Source organism: Mirounga leonina, unplaced genomic scaffold (genome assembly GCF_011800145.1).
Source record: "Mirounga leonina isolate KUSES-001 unplaced genomic scaffold, KU_Mleo_1.0 Mir_171, whole genome shotgun sequence".
NCBI lineage: Eukaryota > Metazoa > Chordata > Mammalia > Carnivora > Phocidae > Mirounga > Mirounga leonina.
In genome coordinates, this window is record NW_023270436.1 from 9,593,578 (window position 1) to 9,609,833 (window position 16,256).

Sequence of the window (16,256 nt, forward strand, 5' to 3'; positions counted from 1 at the left end):
TGGAGGGGCACCTGGTGGCTCAGTCGGTTAAGTGTCTGCTTTCAGCTTGGGTCATGATCTCAGGGTCCCGGGATCCAGCCCCAGTCCTGCTCAGTGGGGAGCCTGCTTCTCCCCACCCCCCACCTTCCCCTGGGCTCATGTTCCCTCTCTCTCTCTCAAATAAATAACTAAATAAAATCTTAAAAAAAAATAAAATAAAATGCTGGAGTTATAATAGGTTTTGGGGACCTAAACTTAAGCAGCTATCAGCTATGAGTTTTCTTTCTTTCTTCTTTTTTTTTTTTTTTTTAAAGATTTTATTTATTTGAGAGAGAATGAGAGCGAGCATGAGCAGTGGGGAAGGACAGAGAGAGAGGGAGAAGCAGACTCCCCGATGAGCAGGGAGCCTGATGCGCGACTTTCTCCCAGGAACCTGGGTTCATGACCTGAGCTGAAGGCAGACGCTTAACTGACTGAGCCACCCAGGTGCCCCATCTATGAGTTTTCTTTATGTCACTATGTGCATAACGACTCCAAGAACAGTAGGATAATTCTTAACATTTTATTGATTTAGATAAAATAGGAATTGGTCCTGGTTAAAAGAGGTAAATGGTAGTGTTTAATAGAAACTTGGATAGGTAATAGCATTTTGCTTTTTAAAAAATGTATTTTTAAATACTTTTAAAAATGTATTTTCTTAATTATAAGTTATATTAATGTGAAAAATAGTAAATATATATGTAAAATTTTTGTTTTTTTAAGAGGGTGTGGGAGGAGCAGACGGAGAGGGAGAGAATTTTTTTTTTTTTATTAACATATAATGTATTATTTGTTTCAGAGGTACAGGTCTGTGAGTCATCAGTCTTACACAATTCACAGTGCTCACCGTAGCACATACCCTCCCCAGTGTCCATCACCCAGCCATCCCATCCCTCCCACCCCCGTCCACTCCAGCAACCTTCAGTTTGTTTCCTTATGTTTTGTCTTGTTTCATTTTTTCCTCTCTTCCCCTATAATGCTCTGCTTTGTTTCTCAAATTCCACATATCAGTGGGAACATATGATAATTGTCTTTGACTTATTTCACTTAGCATAATACCCTCTAGTTCCATCCACATTGTTGCAAATGACAAGATTTCATTTTTTTTTTTAAAGATTTTATTTATTTTTATTTGACACAGAGAGAGGGAGAGAGAGAGCACAAGCAGGGGGAGCGGCAGGCAGAGGCAGAGGGAGAAGCAGGCTGCCTGCTGAGCAAGGAGCCCGATGCGGGGCTCGATCCCAGGACCCTGGGATCATGACCTGAGCTGACTGAGCCACCCAGGCGCCCCAAGATTTCATTTTTTGATGGCTGCATAATATTCCATTGTATATATATACCACATCTTCTTTATCCATTCACCTGTTGACATCTCAGCTCTTTCCATAGTTTGGCTATTGTGGACATTGCTGCTGTAAACATTGGGGTGTATGTGCCCCTTCAGATCACTACATTTGTATCTTTGGGGTAAATACCCAATAGTGCAATTGCTGGGTCGTAGGGTAGCTCTATTTTCAACTTTCTGAGGAATCTCTCCATACTGTTTCCAGAGTGGCTGCACCAGCTTGCATTCCCACCAACAGTGTCAGAGGGTTGAGAGGGAGAGAATCTTAAGCAGGTCCCACCTAGTGCAGGGCCTGATGAGGGGCTCAATCTCACAACCCTGAGATCATGACCTGAGCCGAAACCAGGAGTTGGATGCTTAACCAGCTGGCGTCCCAAATGTTTTGTTTCTATGATCTCTAGACTGTGGCTGGTTAACATGTAAATTCAAAGGCTAAATAAGGGGTGAGTCTGTGGCTCCTTAGAGGGTTATGTCCCTATCAGTTGAAAAAACACTGTTTAGGCTGTATTTTCTTTTTTTTTTTTCCTTTTTATTTATTTATTTATTTATTTTTAAAAAGATTTTATTTATTTGACAGAGAGAGAGAGAGACCGAGTGAGAGGGAGGAACACAAGCAGGGGGAGTGGGAGAGGGAGAAGCAGGCTTCCCGCAGAGCAGGGAGCCCGACGCAGGGCTAGATCCCAGGATCCTGGGATCATGACCTGAGCCGAAGGCAGACACTTAATAACTGAGCCACCCAGGCACCCCAGGCTGTATTTTCTTCCTTAAGAAAATGCTTTTTGTGTTGTAGAGGGTTTTTTTTTTTTTAATTGAAGTATAGTTGACATATTAAGTTAGTTTCAGTTGTACAACATAGTGATGCAACAGTTATGTACATTATGAGATGCTTACCACAATAAATATATTACAGTGTTATTAACTGTATTCCCTGAGCTGTACTTTCCATCCCCTTGAGTAGAGGATATTTAAAAACAATTTGCAGGGCCCCTGGGTGGCTCACTTGGTTAAGTTTGCCTTTGGCTTGGGTCATGGTCCCAGGGTCCTGGGATTGAGCCCCATGTTGGGCTTCCTGCTCATCAGGGGGGTCTGCTTCTCCCTCTCCCTCTCCTGCTCCCCCTGCTTGTGCTTTCTTGCTCACTCTCAAATAAATAAAATCTTCAAAAAAAAAAATTGCATCTGTAATAAAAATGATTGTGTAGGAATTAAATAGGTGAGTTTCATGTAAATTATGTCCCAATAAATCTGTTAAAGAAAAAAGAGGTAAAAATCATGAAAAAAAATTTAAGATTGTGAAAGAGTGTAAAAGGAAGCATAAGTCTCCTCCTCACCCACTGATAAGTCTCCTGGTTCTCCCCAGAGGTTACCACTTTCAGCAGGTAATTAGGTAACCTTATATTTTTTGCACAGAAAAGGATGTGAATATGTACTATGATGAGATTGTTTAAAAGTTGGTTTTATTAAACTTCCTGCATTTTGGGGAGCAGAACAAGGCTTGTCAATGTAATGTTTGGCTTTGAATTCTTCTCCATTTCTAAGTTTGGTAATCCTTTATGAAATATTGACAGATTCTCTCCCTTATTACCTTTGATCTGTTTTTTTACCTAATAGTTGCTGCTTCTTTCCCTTAGGAAAATGCACTAGTCCCAAAGAAAGCATTTCCAAAGTCTGAGCATCATTTTTTAATGTGAGTCTCCTTATCACCCTTTCAGACTTGATTTTCATGGTGCTAAAGAAAGTAAAATGCAGTAGCATAGTAGTGACAGGTGAAGACTGAGTTCAGTGTAGTTTCCTTTATTTTCTCCTTTCTTGATCATATCTTAAATTGTTGACTTTTGTTTGCTTGTTTCATTCCATTTTTCCTCTCTACTGGTTTGGAATTTATATTCTTTGCCTCTGTTCTTGTGATGGTTGCCCAGGAAATTTCAACATCTTTATTTAATTTAACAAAGAATAAAATTAATCAACCTTATCACATTTATCCCAATTAGTACAGTACCTTTAGAATTAAGATCTTCTCTTTATAATTTAAAAACTACTATATGTGGTAAGTTAGTGTTCTCTCGTTTTCTTTTTAGCACCATGTTATAGATACTTCTTGTTTTATATACTCATTGTATTTATTTTATTTATTACGTGTTTACCATTTTCTTTGCTCACCCATTCTTCCTTGTTTCCCAGAACTTCCTTCTAGGATAAATTTCTTCCTAAGGTATATTCTTTGGAAATTCTGTTGAAAGTGTTGGTTGATTGTAAATTCTCTATTTTTGTTTGTCTGAAATCTTATTTTTTCTTGTAGTAGTTTCTCTGTCACACAGTTCAAGATTGCCAATTATTTTGTCTTAGTTCTTTGAAGATATTTTGGCTTCTGTTGTTGGCTATAGAGATGTCATCTGTTAGTGTTGTTATTTCTCTACAGGTACTTTGTCTTTTCTCTCTGGCTCATTTTAAGATCTTTTTGTCTTTGAGTTCTGCATTTCCTGATGATTGTCTCTGGCTTTAAATTTCTTTGGATTTGCTGGCTTTCCTGATTTGTAAATTTAGTATTTTCATCTATATGGAAAATTGTCATCTGTTGTTTCTTTGATTATTGCTTGTCTTCCTTTTTTTTTCTTTAAGATTTTATTTATTTGAGAGAGAGAGAATGGGGAGGGGCAGGGAGGGACAGAGGGAGGGAGAGAGAGAGAGCAGCTGATTCCCTGCTGAGCAGGGAGCCTGGCACAGGGGCTCAGTTCTAGGACCCTGAGATCATGACCTGAGCCGAAGGCAGACGCTTAACCAACGGAGCCACCCAGGTGCCCTTGTCTTCCATTCTTTGTAGTCTTTTTCTTTTTTTTTTTTTTTTAAGATTTTATTTATTTATTTGAGAGAGTGCGAGTGGGCGCGAGTGGGCACGAGTGCAAGTGGGGGGTGGGGGAGAGTAGAGGGAGAGAGAATCTTAAGCAGACTCCCCACTGAGCACCGAGCCTGATGCGGGGCTTGATCTCAATCCTGAGATTAGGACCTGAGCCAAAATCAAGAGTCTAACGCTTAACTACTGAGCCACCCAGGCTCTCCTACATGTGTTAGATTTTGCTCTATCCTCTGTTTCTTATATTTTCCATTTCTTTGTCCTCTGGGGTGTATTCTGGGTAATTTTTTAAATGTCTACTTTCTAATCTATTGTTCAATATGTCCATTGAGGTTTTCACTTCAGTGATTAATATAGTTTTCATTTATTTGAGTTGTATTTGATTGTTTTTTTCTTCAGTGTGCCTCATCATGTTTTAAATAATTTTTTTTTTTTTTTTTTTAAGATTTATTTATTTCAGAGAGAGAGAGTGTGAGAAAGAGAGAACACCGGTAGGGGGAGGGCAGGGGGAGAGGGAGAAGCCAACTCCCGGCTGAGCAGGGAACCAGATGTGGGGCTTGATCCCAGGACTCTGAGATAATGACCTGAGCCGAAGGCAGACGCTTTAACTGACTGAGCCACCCAGGCACCCCTTAAATAATCCTTTATAGGAGCGCCTGGGTGGCTCAATTGGTTAAGTGTCCGACTATTGGTTTGGGCTCTGGTCATGATCTCATGGGTTGTGAGATTGAGCCCTGTATGGGCTCCATGCTCAGGAGGGAGTCTGCTTGAAGATTCTCTCCCTCTGCCCCTGCTCATGTGCTTGTGTGCACTCTCTCTCTCAAATGTTTTTTGTTTTTTTTTAAGATTTTATCAGAGAAAGAGAGAGAGGGCACAAGCAGGGGGAGTGGCAGGCAGAGGGAAGAGCAGGCTCCCTGCTGAGCAAGGAGCCCAATGTGGGACTTGATCCCAGGACTCTGGGATCATGACCTGATCTTACAAAAGGCTTTTTTTTTTTTTTAAATCTGGGGTAGTCCTATTCCAATTCCTTTTTAAACACGTCTTTAAACGTTTTAGATATACTTATTTTTCTGTAGTGTCTGAAAATATACCTAAAGTCTCTTTTGCTATTTGTTTCTGCTGACTGTCATGGTGGCTTGCTGCCTCCTGCATGTGTGGGGTTTTTTTGTTGTTGTTTGTTTTTTACTTTTTTTAGTATTATTATTATTTTTTTTAAGATTTTATTTATTTATTTGACAGAGAGAGACACAGCGAGAGAGGGAACACAAGCAGTGGGAGTGAGAGAGGGAGAAGCAGGCTTCCCGCTGAGCAGGGAGCCCGATGCGGGGCTCGATCCCAGGACCCTGGGATCATGACCTGAGCCGAAGGCAGACGCTTAACGACTGAGCCACCCAGGCGTCCCTTTTTTTAGTAGTATTTGAGAGAGAGGGTGCATGTGAGCATGAGGGGGGAGGAGGGGCGGAGGGGAAGAGGAAGAGAAGCAGATTCCCTGCTGAGCAAGGAGCCTGATGCGAGACTCGATTCTAGGACCCTGAGATCATGACCTGAGCTGAAGGCACATGCTTAACTGACTGAGCCACCCAGGCACCCCTGTTTTTAATTTTTTAAAAAGATTTATTTATTTTAGAGAGAGAGCATGTAAGTGGGGGGAGGGGCGGAAAGGGAGGAGTAGAGCGAGAGACTGACTCCCAAGCAGACTTTGTGCTGAGCTGAGAGCTGAACTCAGGGCTTGATCCCGTGACCCAGGAGGTCATGACCTGAGCCAAAACCAAGAGTCAGATACCCAACCTACTGAGCCACCCACATGCCCGCTCTGTGTGTGTTTTAACATTAAACTTCCTAACGTGTTCCTCAGAGTATTTTATATATGCTTCTTGTAGGTGCCTAGGGATACTACTGACTGGGATAATTTTATTTATTTATTTATTTTTTAAAAGATTTATTTAAGAGAGAGAGCGGGGGGGCTGTGGAGGAGGGGGCAGAGGGAGAACGAATCTTTTTTTTTTTTTTTAAGATTTTATTTATTTATTTGACAGAGAGAGAGATAGCGAGAGCAGGAACACAACTAGGGGGAGTGGGAGAAGGAGAAGCAGGCTTCCCACTGAGCAGGGAGCCCGATGCGGGGCTCGATCCCAGGACCCTGGGATCATGACCTGAGCCGAAGGCAGACGCTTAACGACTGAGCCACCCAGGCGCCCCGGAAGAAAGAATCTTAAGCAGACACTTGCTGGGTGCTGAGCTTGATGTGGGGCTCAATTTCACGACCCTGAGATTGTGCATGACTTGAGCTGAAATCAAGAGTCAGATGCCCAACAGACTGCACTGTACCACCCAGGTGCCCCTGGGATAGTTTTAAATTGATTTTTTGGTTGGCTTGGACTTTTAAAAATTATAGACGTGAATGTATGTAAAAACAAATGTAGATTCTAGACTCAAACCCACGTAAAGGCCAAACTAATTACTGTTCCTTGGTAAAGACTTTTTTGCCCTACCCAGAGTGAAGACCTAGGTGGGCAGGTTTTCTTAACTCTTCTCATTGTTCACCCTCCAGTTGTTCAGCAGTCTTATTGAGGCTGTTGTGTTTGGGGAATCCTGGATTTAAAACTAATCTTACTTATTTGCTCTCGTAAATTACTTTTGTTGTGTATCATTCTTGGTATTTTGTACTGGAGAGTTTTTAAGGATATCTGTCTACCAGTCATAAGTGAGCCTCAACTTCTTGATCAGTAAAATGAGGATAATGTAGGATCTCCTTTATAAGTCTTCTCTGTGGATAGAAATAATGCACAGAAGCTTTTATTTTATTTTATTTTATTTTAAAGATTTTATTTACTTGACAGAGAGAGACACAGCGAGAGAGGGAACACAAGCAGGGGGAGAGGGAGACGCAGGCTTCCCGCAGAGCAGGGAGCCCGATGCGGGGCTCGATCCCAGGACCCTGGGATCATGACCTGAGCCGAAGGCAGACGCTTAACCGACTGAGCCACCTAGGCGCCCGCACAGAAGCTTTTAGATTAGTGCCTGGGGTTAGTACACATTTACAATCTTCCTTAGAGTAATGGGTAAACTACTACTTTACTTTTGCTCAGGAAATGGTGACAAATCTCTTTTTCCATACTGGAAGTTTTTTCCTTAGGATTTGTCTTAGATGGCTCCTCTTGGAGGATTTACAGTCCCACAAATTGCTACATCTAAGAAAAGTCAAAGGAAGTCAGACTTTTATATAAAACCTTACAAGGGGGATAAAGTTTGTTTCTGTTCATTGAGTCTGACTGTATGGCCTGATACCTAGGTGCAGCTGACCGGACCATGTTGCCTTGTGAATTTTGTGAGGAGCTCTACCCAGAGGAACTTCTGATAGACCATCAGGTGTGTTTTAATTACTTGAGGAATGTGTGCAGGCCATAGTTGGTGTTGTAGGCCACATGAGATCTTGAGCCAACTTTTTTTTCTTTTAAGATTTTATTTATTTGACAGAGAGAGAGATAGCAAGAGAGGGAACACAAGCAGGGGGAGTGGGAGAGGGAGAAACAGACTTCCCGCCAAGCAGGGAGCCTGATGCGGGGCTTGATCCCAGGACCCTGGAACCATGACCTGAGCCAAAGGCAGTTGCTTAACCAACTGAGCCACCCAAGTGCCCCTTGAGCTAACTATTTTTATATACCTGTGGCAGGAGGTAGCCACTGTGTTTCTTTTTTTTTTTTTTTTTTTTTAAGATTTTATTTATTTATTTGACAGAGAGAACACAAGTAGGCAGAGTGGCAGGCAGATAGAGAGGGAGAAGCAGGCTCCCCACTGAGCAGGGAGCCCGATGTGGGGCTCGATCCCAGGATCCTGGGATCATGACCTGAGCCGAAAGCAGACGCTTAACCGACTGAGCCACCCAGGCGCCCCGCCACTGTGTTTCTTACCATGGTGTGACTGACCTAAGGGTATGAGAACTCAGCTTTGTTCCCTCTTGGAAAAAAGTAATCGTTCATTCCAGCAGGCCCGGTTGCTCTCCATACTATGGTGACTAGTGTACATCTCCACCGACCATCTTAATCTGGTGTCATCTCATGCCCCATTTTGATTTATTGGAGGTGTACTGAAGTCCTTGAAGTTCCCTGGAAGGGTTAAGGATCTTTTTTGCACTTTACTTTTTTTTTTTTAAGATTTTATTTATTCATAAGAGACAGGCAGAGGGAGAAGCAGGCTCCCCACTAAGCAGGGAGTCTCATGCGGGACTCGATCCCAGGGCTCTGAGATCATGACCTGAGCCGAAGGCAGACGCTTAACCATCTGAGCCACCCAGGTGCCCTGCACTTTACTTTTTCTTCTGCAAGATGTGTGGTTATCCACCCCTGCTTCCTCAACACCCAACAACCTAAGGGTTGTTGTAGACTTACTTGTAGACTTTGTTCTGACATAACTTTCAGGAAACCGTCCTGAGGGATCTTATGAAGACAAGGTCAGAGGTCCCACCTGTGTCCTCAGTAGTCCTGTGCCCACTTCTCTTTTAGCCTGTAACCCCATGGTGTGGTCTCCTGATTTCCTATTGGTCTGCACCACTAGGCTGAGTTCCTTGAGAAGATTCTCTGTTTTCCTAGCTACTGAATCTCTCAATACCTGGTATATGAAAGGTGTCCTATGCTTTTTGAATGATTGAAAGTTAATGAGCTATTTAGAAATGATAAGAGAGAATAGCCTTTGTGTTTGAGGATTACGTGGTGGAGGGAACCACTTTTTCCCCTTGGTTTGGCCTCATCTGGCATTTCTATAACTATTAAGTAATCCCTGTGCTCTGGGTGGAACATATATTCCCCCCATAAGTGGAATAATATAGTGTTTGAATACATCTACTTTTTGGTTTGGGAAGAGCATAAGAAAACCTATTAATAGGGACAACAGCCTCTTTTACTTAATGGCTGTGGGAAGAATCTTGAATCTTCTCAATTTTATTTATTTATTTATTTATTTATTTTTTCAAAAATGTTTTATTTATTTATTCATGAGAGTCAGAGAGAGAGAGAGAGAGAGGCAGAGGCAGAGGGAGAAGCAGCCTCCCCACCTAGCAGGGAGCCCGATGCGGGACTCGATCCCAGGACCCTGGGATCATGACCCGAGCCGAAGGCAGACGCTTAACCATCTGAGCCACCCAGGCGCCCCTTGAATCTTCTCAATTTAAAAAGAATAATCACAGGGGCTCCTGTCTGGCTTAGTTGGTAGAGCATGTGACTCTTGATCTCAGGGTTATAAGTTCTATCCCCACATTGGGTGAGATTACTTAAAAAATAAAATCTTTAAAAAAGAAAAAATAATAACCACATGAACACAGTAAAAACAATGTAGAATGGTACAGAAATGTTTAAGAGTGTTCCATCTGTGTTTGCCCTAACCCTTTTTAGTCTCTCTCCCCATTATTAAGAATTAACATTTGTGACTTTCAGACAATGTTTTAGGAATGTAGTGTTTTCCTTAACGCCTCTTTTTTTTTTTAACCTGTGTTTTTTGAGACAGACAAGCTGTAATCCTTCCTGTGCCTTACCTTCACTCAGTATGGGCAGTACTTCCCCCAAAGGGGTGGAGGATCCTGATGTCATCTTCCAAAAGTTTTTGCAGCAGGCTGCGAGTAACCAGTTAGACTCTTTGATGGGCCTGAGTAATTCACCCCCTGTGGAGGATAGCATCATCATCCCATGTGAATTCTGTGGGGTACAGCTGGAGGAGGAGGTGCTGTTCCATCACCAGGTAAAAGTCCCCAGAGGACCTGTCTACTTCACTCTGAATGAACCTAGGCTTTCAGAACTGAGAATGCTTCTTTAGCTTTTAAATTGCATGCATACCTGACCTGGCTACTGGCTGTGCCCTGTTCTGTGAACTATCTGAGGTATACACTGCCTCAGGCTTTTAGACTTTCTCTGCCTCTGTCAACTAAAACCATAATGTCATTAGCTGGGGACCCAGGACTCCATTTAAGCAGGCATCCAGGACCTGTCAGAAGGACTTGTTTTTATTTTTATCATTTTAGAGGGTGGGAGAACACATGTAGAAGGGGAGGGGAGGAGGAGCAGAAAGAGAATCTTAAGCAGGCTCCACCCTCAGCTTAGAGCCCCAAATAGGGCTCGATCTCACAACCCTGAGATCATGACCTGAGCCGAAACCAAGAGTTAGACACTTAACTGACTGAACCACCCAGACACCTCCTTGCCAAAAGGATTTTGATGAGAATTTCCCTGAGGTCACTGACAAACGTTTTATTTTTGACCAGGTAGGTTCTTCCTGTTGTGGAGGCACTGAGTCTTGGATTCCTGGCTTTACCTTTTTTTTTTTTTTTTAAAGATTTTATTTATTTATTTGAGAGAGAATGAGATAGAGAGCATGAGAAGGGGGAGGGTCAGAGGGAGAAGCAGACTCCCTGCTGAGCAGGGAGCCCGACGCGGGACTCGATCCCAGGACCCTGGGATCACGACCTGAGCCGAAGGCAGTCACTCAACCAACTGAGCCACCCAGGCGCCCCTGGCTTTACCTTTGTAGATAGGTTCTGTCCCCTCACTGGGGATATCTACAAATGAAGGAGTTAAGACTAGGCAGTCTGAAGCTCTTTTTTAGGTTTGCAGTCTAGGATTCCAACCTGTTGGTAAAAAAATACATTTTCTGCCTAGTCTTGTTTGTTATTAGGAGCTAATGCTGAGGGTATGTTCAGGGTCTTTTCTGTAGTTGATCCCATATAGCTCTTGCTAGAGCATCACACATTTCATTTCTGTAAGAAAGACTTCTGCTTTTGGATCAAGCAGTAGACAAGTAACTGCTTGTTGTCTCAGGGGAGACTGTGAAATAAGCAACCATGCAAATGTTCTGTGATCAAAGTATTGACATGCTTTTCTGGGTTCTTAAGACCAGCCCTTCCTTTATCCTGGCACAATCAGAGTGCTTCTTTCAGTGCTTTAGGTGCTAATGGGAATGATTGTGCCATTCCATATGTTTTTCCTCTTAGTCCCAGGCCCTTCCTGACAGTAGTTGTCAAAGTCATGTCTGTCTCCTCCCTCCCCCCATTAGGTCTGTTTACCCAGCCTGCTATTCCTTTCTTTCATAGTTATTCATAGGAATAACTCAATCCTGAGGAACTAATTCTGGTTTTTCTTGTTAGGACCAGTGTGACCAACGCCCAGCCACAGCAAACAACCATGTGACAGAGGGGATTCCTAGACAGGATTTCCAGCCTCCAGAGACCTCACCAGAGCTGCCCAAGAGGCGTGTCAGACACCAGGGTATTAGCCAGGGCTGAGCCAAGGCCACAGGTCTGCTGCTGGCTCAGGCCTGCTTACCACTTCTCATCTGCTACTCTAACATGGGGGTTACCTGAATTCTGAATTACCAAGCACAGTAGGATCTCACTGGGGACTCTTATGTGGCTAGTTGTGGTCCCATGTTAGACTAAGCTGTCTGGAGTGTATTATAGGGTAATGGCTTTGGGGACAGCCGTGAGACCTACTTGTCAGTGCTTATTCAGCTGCAGGTCTCCTATCTGTGCAGTTAGTGGATAATTTGGAGATAATTTTCAGACCTTACTATGTCTGCCCTGAGTCCCTGCTTCTAGTTGAACTATGTTAAGGGTACTCCTATTTATTAGTAATATTATTTAGAAGCCTCATGAGTAGGCAGGTAAGCTGTTTTTGAAACCTAACCACTACAAAGCCAATTAGAAACTGTTTTTCGAGATTTGCTGGTACACCATTGTAGAATACTCAGGAGACTGTATTTGAGGACTCAGGTAGTTAAGTGTGGACAAGGTGTTCCCAACCAACCTTGTTCTAGAGATGTGGGTTTCAACAGCAAGGCAGTCTTTTACCCAGAATCATATTATTCCTGCCCCAGATCCAGCACTAATAGCAAGAGCAGGCTTTTCCCTAAAGCTGGTGCTTTTTTCTCTTCTCAGGAGACTTGTCTTCTGGTTATATGGATGATATCAAGCAGGAAACGGCTAAAGGGACCACCTACCCTCTTCCCCCCAGCAGACCCATTAACAATATGACAGCAACTTGTAACCGACTGTCAACATCCACATCAGGCCCCAGAACTGGGTGCCAGCCTAGCCCTCCTCGCATATTGAAGCTCAACAACTTAGACAGCCAGGATGGCCGGGCACGCAATCGAAACAGCCATAACGCAGCCATGGCCACTGGACACGTTCCAGTGATTCACCCAGTGCGAAATCTCTACCCAGAAAACCTTGTACCCACCTTCCCCCGTGGGCCTTCAGGGAGGTATGGTGTAAGGTAAGAATCAGTAGCCAGGAGTGGAGCTTGGGAGTAGCTCAGGAGAACATGGTGGGAGTATGGACTTTGCGTGTATTGCGACCTGATCCCAAAACATTCTTTTGCTTTCTTTGGATTTTTCATTGTTCATTTGTTTTGTCTGCTGGTGGAAAGTTGCTTTTGTCTGGTTCCAGCAGTTTCTGTTCTGAGTTTCTGACCTTTGTTCAGAAATATCTCAGGAACTAGTTTCCAATCCTTCTCTTTCAGTGGTAGGAGTGAAGGTGGCAGGAACTCACGGGTCACCTCCACAGCCGCCAGCTACCGAAACAGAACTACAAAGGTAATTGGGGATCCAGCCAATGATGGCTCAGTGAGGACTCATAATTGGGTGGGACTGGTATGGTTCTTGGAGTCCGAAGAGGTGGGCATCAGGCAGTGGATGAGGTTTCCGTCGAAGTTTGACATTTATTTTTAGGGCTCTAAAGGAGGACGACTGCTTTTTCACTTCCTCCTTTCTACTTCGTTTGTGTTCTCTTGTTCAACAGGCAAAACCCCCCAAGCAACAGGGAGCTGGGGATGCAGAGGAGGAAGAGGAGGAGGAGTAATGGTGTCACAGAGAACCTGCGCAGTTGTTCCATCTTTTCTGCACAGCAGCACTTGCTGCGGTTCAGGCTCCACCTCTTGGGCTCTGTGGGCAGGGGAGATTTTACAGATTTTAACTTTTTGTAGGTTATGGCCATTTTGTGTCTTTTGAGATTGTGCTGTGGGAGTTTGAGGGTTTGGGGGAGGGTTAGCAGGGAGGCTGTTGAGAAATGTTTCATCTTTAGCTACTGCCTTTTGGCTGCGCAGAAATACAAATTATGGCCTCTTAGCCCACCAGGGCTCCATCTTTTGACATACTGTTGCCACTGCTTCTTGGTGCTGTGTAGTCCTGGTGGAAAGAGGAGAGAGGGTTCTGGAAACCTGGTACTCACCAGTGAAGTGATTCTCTTCTCTGCTGGGGCCTCACTTTGGGAACTTTTAGGTACCCTCTCCTGTGTACTGTCCCTCCCCACTGTAGAATTTGGGCCTGTGGTGTGTATGGAGGCACTCTGGTAAAGTGTTCAGGCCAGTTGCAATATATGTTAGGAACAAGGCTTTGGAGATGAGTTGAGCTAGAGGTGAGTGCACTAGAGGCTTTGTTTAAATCTGCTTCTTTGGCCTTTGGCGTAACTGTTTCTGGTGGGGAGCACGGCTCCTTTGTCTTTACTGTCTTCTGATGGAGAAGGCTGGGGGCTCCCTGTTGCCACCAGAGCCATGCTGGGCTCTGCCTGGATCAGGACGGAGGCCTGAGCTCCATGGCTTGCCCTGAAAACCAAGTATCAGAGCCCCCATCCCCTCTTTTTATTTTACTACTACTACTACTACTATTAACATACTTGTAATAGAAATAAAGTTTGTACTTGGAGTTCAGCTGAGTCTTGTGGTTCCTTCTCCTTTGCACTCTGGAGACCTCAGGGAAGACAGAGTGGGCTGGAGTTGGCCCTGAAATATGGGGGAAGGTGAGCAGGACTGGGCTTTTTTTTTTTTCTTTTTGTGCTTCCTGGAACTCTAGTAGTTGCAGCATGAGCTTCTTTTCAGTGCCAGACATTCAAGATATAGTTTTCTATTGGATTTTGAGAAAATGGATGGTTGTTGCAGCTCTGGTGATGATTTGGGGTGGAGGTGGGACTGCCTCCAACTAAATAGAGAAAGGCAGATATCTTAAAAGCCTCGGTCCTGAGTGTGGTTGAGCCTTAGCAGAATTATTCATTACCCCTCAGCACCTCACAGTTTGCAGAGGACCTTAGGTCATTTTGAGCTTATTTTTTCTCCTAACAACCTAGTGGGGCTGGGAAAAGAGGGAAGAATTGTCTCATTTCATCAGTGGAAAGGAGTGATCTGCAGAAGGCTATGCAGATAATTCATGGCAGAGCCAGGGACTCATATCCAGGTCTGAGCTATACTGAGAAAAAGAAGCAAGACCAGAGAAAAGAGTATATAACTATAGGGGGTTTTTTGTATAGTTTATGTCAGTTATTATCATTCAGTCAGCTCAGAAAGACCTTGTCTTTGGTGAAAGAAGCCCAAAAAGACTGAGAGAATTGGGTCACTTCTGGCATGATTGAAAATCCCCTTGGGACTTAAAGGAGGCATGAGGAAGAATTCTCTGGGGCAGAGAGGGCTTTGGGGCTTGTCACCCATAACTTTAGTTTTTGGGGATGGACATAGATAAACTTGTTTTCCTTCCCTTTGGTTGGATTAGACATTCAGTAAAATAGTAGTTTTTTTGGTTTGTTTTACTTTCTTTAGTAATCTGTAGTTTTTCAGTGTTTTATAATGGATATACTTTTTGGGGCACCTGGGTGGCTCAGTCGTTAAGTATCTATTACTATTGAAATGATGATTTTCTAACTCTGTTTCCTTCTACATTTTAGTTGTTGGTATTCTACTTTAAGGAAGAACTCTTCTTTCTCCCCCATTCATTCATATATAAAAATAGGTTATTTTATTCAATTTTTTATTATCCATCTCTGTCATTTATTCTGATGCTCAGATATAGTAATTTTGATGGCCAGATTTGGCCAGCTGGTTCCTGTGTCTTTTTTGGCATGACCAACTATTTCTTGAGTACATTCTTACTTTTTGACACAAGATATTCCAGGTTCATCTTGTATTTTCCCTGCCTCGGGCTAGAATTAATTTTTTTGCCCAGAAACCCTGGATTCTTTTGGGGGTGAGCAGTAGTTAGAAACCATCATCTGGGTGCTTGGCATGTACACAATGTTACTGTGGCGGGGGGCATTGCTACGAAATATGTGTATGTTTATATATGTATTATGTATGTGTGTTATAGACATGCATATACTTGATTTTATAACTGTGTATACCACCATGAGTTCATAACAAGACATCCGATTTCAGTCTTGTCACCACAGGGTTGATTCTGTCTATCCTTTGCCTTCTCCAGCAATGAGAAATCTGGCTCCTGTTATTCTCAATATATTTACTTATTTGCTCAGTTCTCAAATACAGAGAAAGTTTTTTTTTTTTTTTAAGATTTTATTTATTTATTCGTAAGAGACAGAGAGAGAGAGGCAGAGGGAGAAGCAGGCTCCCAAGGAGCAGGGACCCCGATGCGGGACTCGATCCCAGGACTCTGGGATCATGACCTGAGCCGAAGGCAGATGCTTAACCATCTGAGCCACCCAGGCGACCCAGAGAAAGTAGTTTCAGTATTGCTAAACGTTTACCACTACAGAAAATTTAACCTACTAACAAGCTAAATATTTGTTTATAACTCTTTTTGACTTATTATGAGGGTATATAGTCAAAATGTGTTCAAAATTTTAGGTTCTTTTTTTTTTTTTTTGCCTCCATCCTTTGATGTGATACATCATTCATTCGAAATACACTTGTCTTGATTTGTTTTTGTTTATGTTCTGTCTTAGGGATTTTTTCCCCTAGGTTTGTTTATTGGATTTTATAGTATGTTAAGTATTAGTATGATTCCAACTTTAAACTACAAAAGGTTTACTCAGAAGTGTCACTAGCCCTATACCTTCCACTCCCATTCAACATCAATCTTTTCACCAGTTTCCACCATCTGTGGGCAGCCCAATCTCGTTTCTGTTTTGTCGTTCTTTGTCCCCCTAAACTTTCTTGTTTCTTTTTGTCAAAATAACTAAATATGTGTATTTTCTTATTTCCTCTTTTCTTACACTAGAGGTAGCATATTACAAATACTCTTGAACTTTGCTTTTTTCACTTAATAGCATATTCTCAAGAT

At 42.9% G+C, this 16,256-nt stretch overlaps 1 protein-coding gene across 3 annotated transcripts in view; it reads left to right on the top strand.

Moving 5' to 3' along the window:
* TRAFD1 (TRAF-type zinc finger domain containing 1) overlaps nt 1-14,950 on the top strand; it is a 48,558-nt gene extending 33,608 nt beyond the window's left edge. Inside the window, exons 8-13 of one of the 3 annotated variants that reach the window (XM_035017031.1) lie at nt 7,504-7,580; nt 9,711-9,941; nt 11,341-11,461; nt 12,130-12,469; nt 12,716-12,788; nt 12,994-14,950. In XM_035017031.1, the coding sequence (XP_034872922.1) occupies nt 7,504-7,580; nt 9,711-9,941; nt 11,341-11,461; nt 12,130-12,469; nt 12,716-12,788; nt 12,994-13,053 (902 nt within the window). In that variant the 3' untranslated portion in view covers nt 13,054-14,950. The other 2 variants (XM_035017032.1, XM_035017033.1) reach the window with 2 other exon arrangements.
* The last annotated feature ends 1,306 nt before the right edge of the window (nt 14,951-16,256 follow it).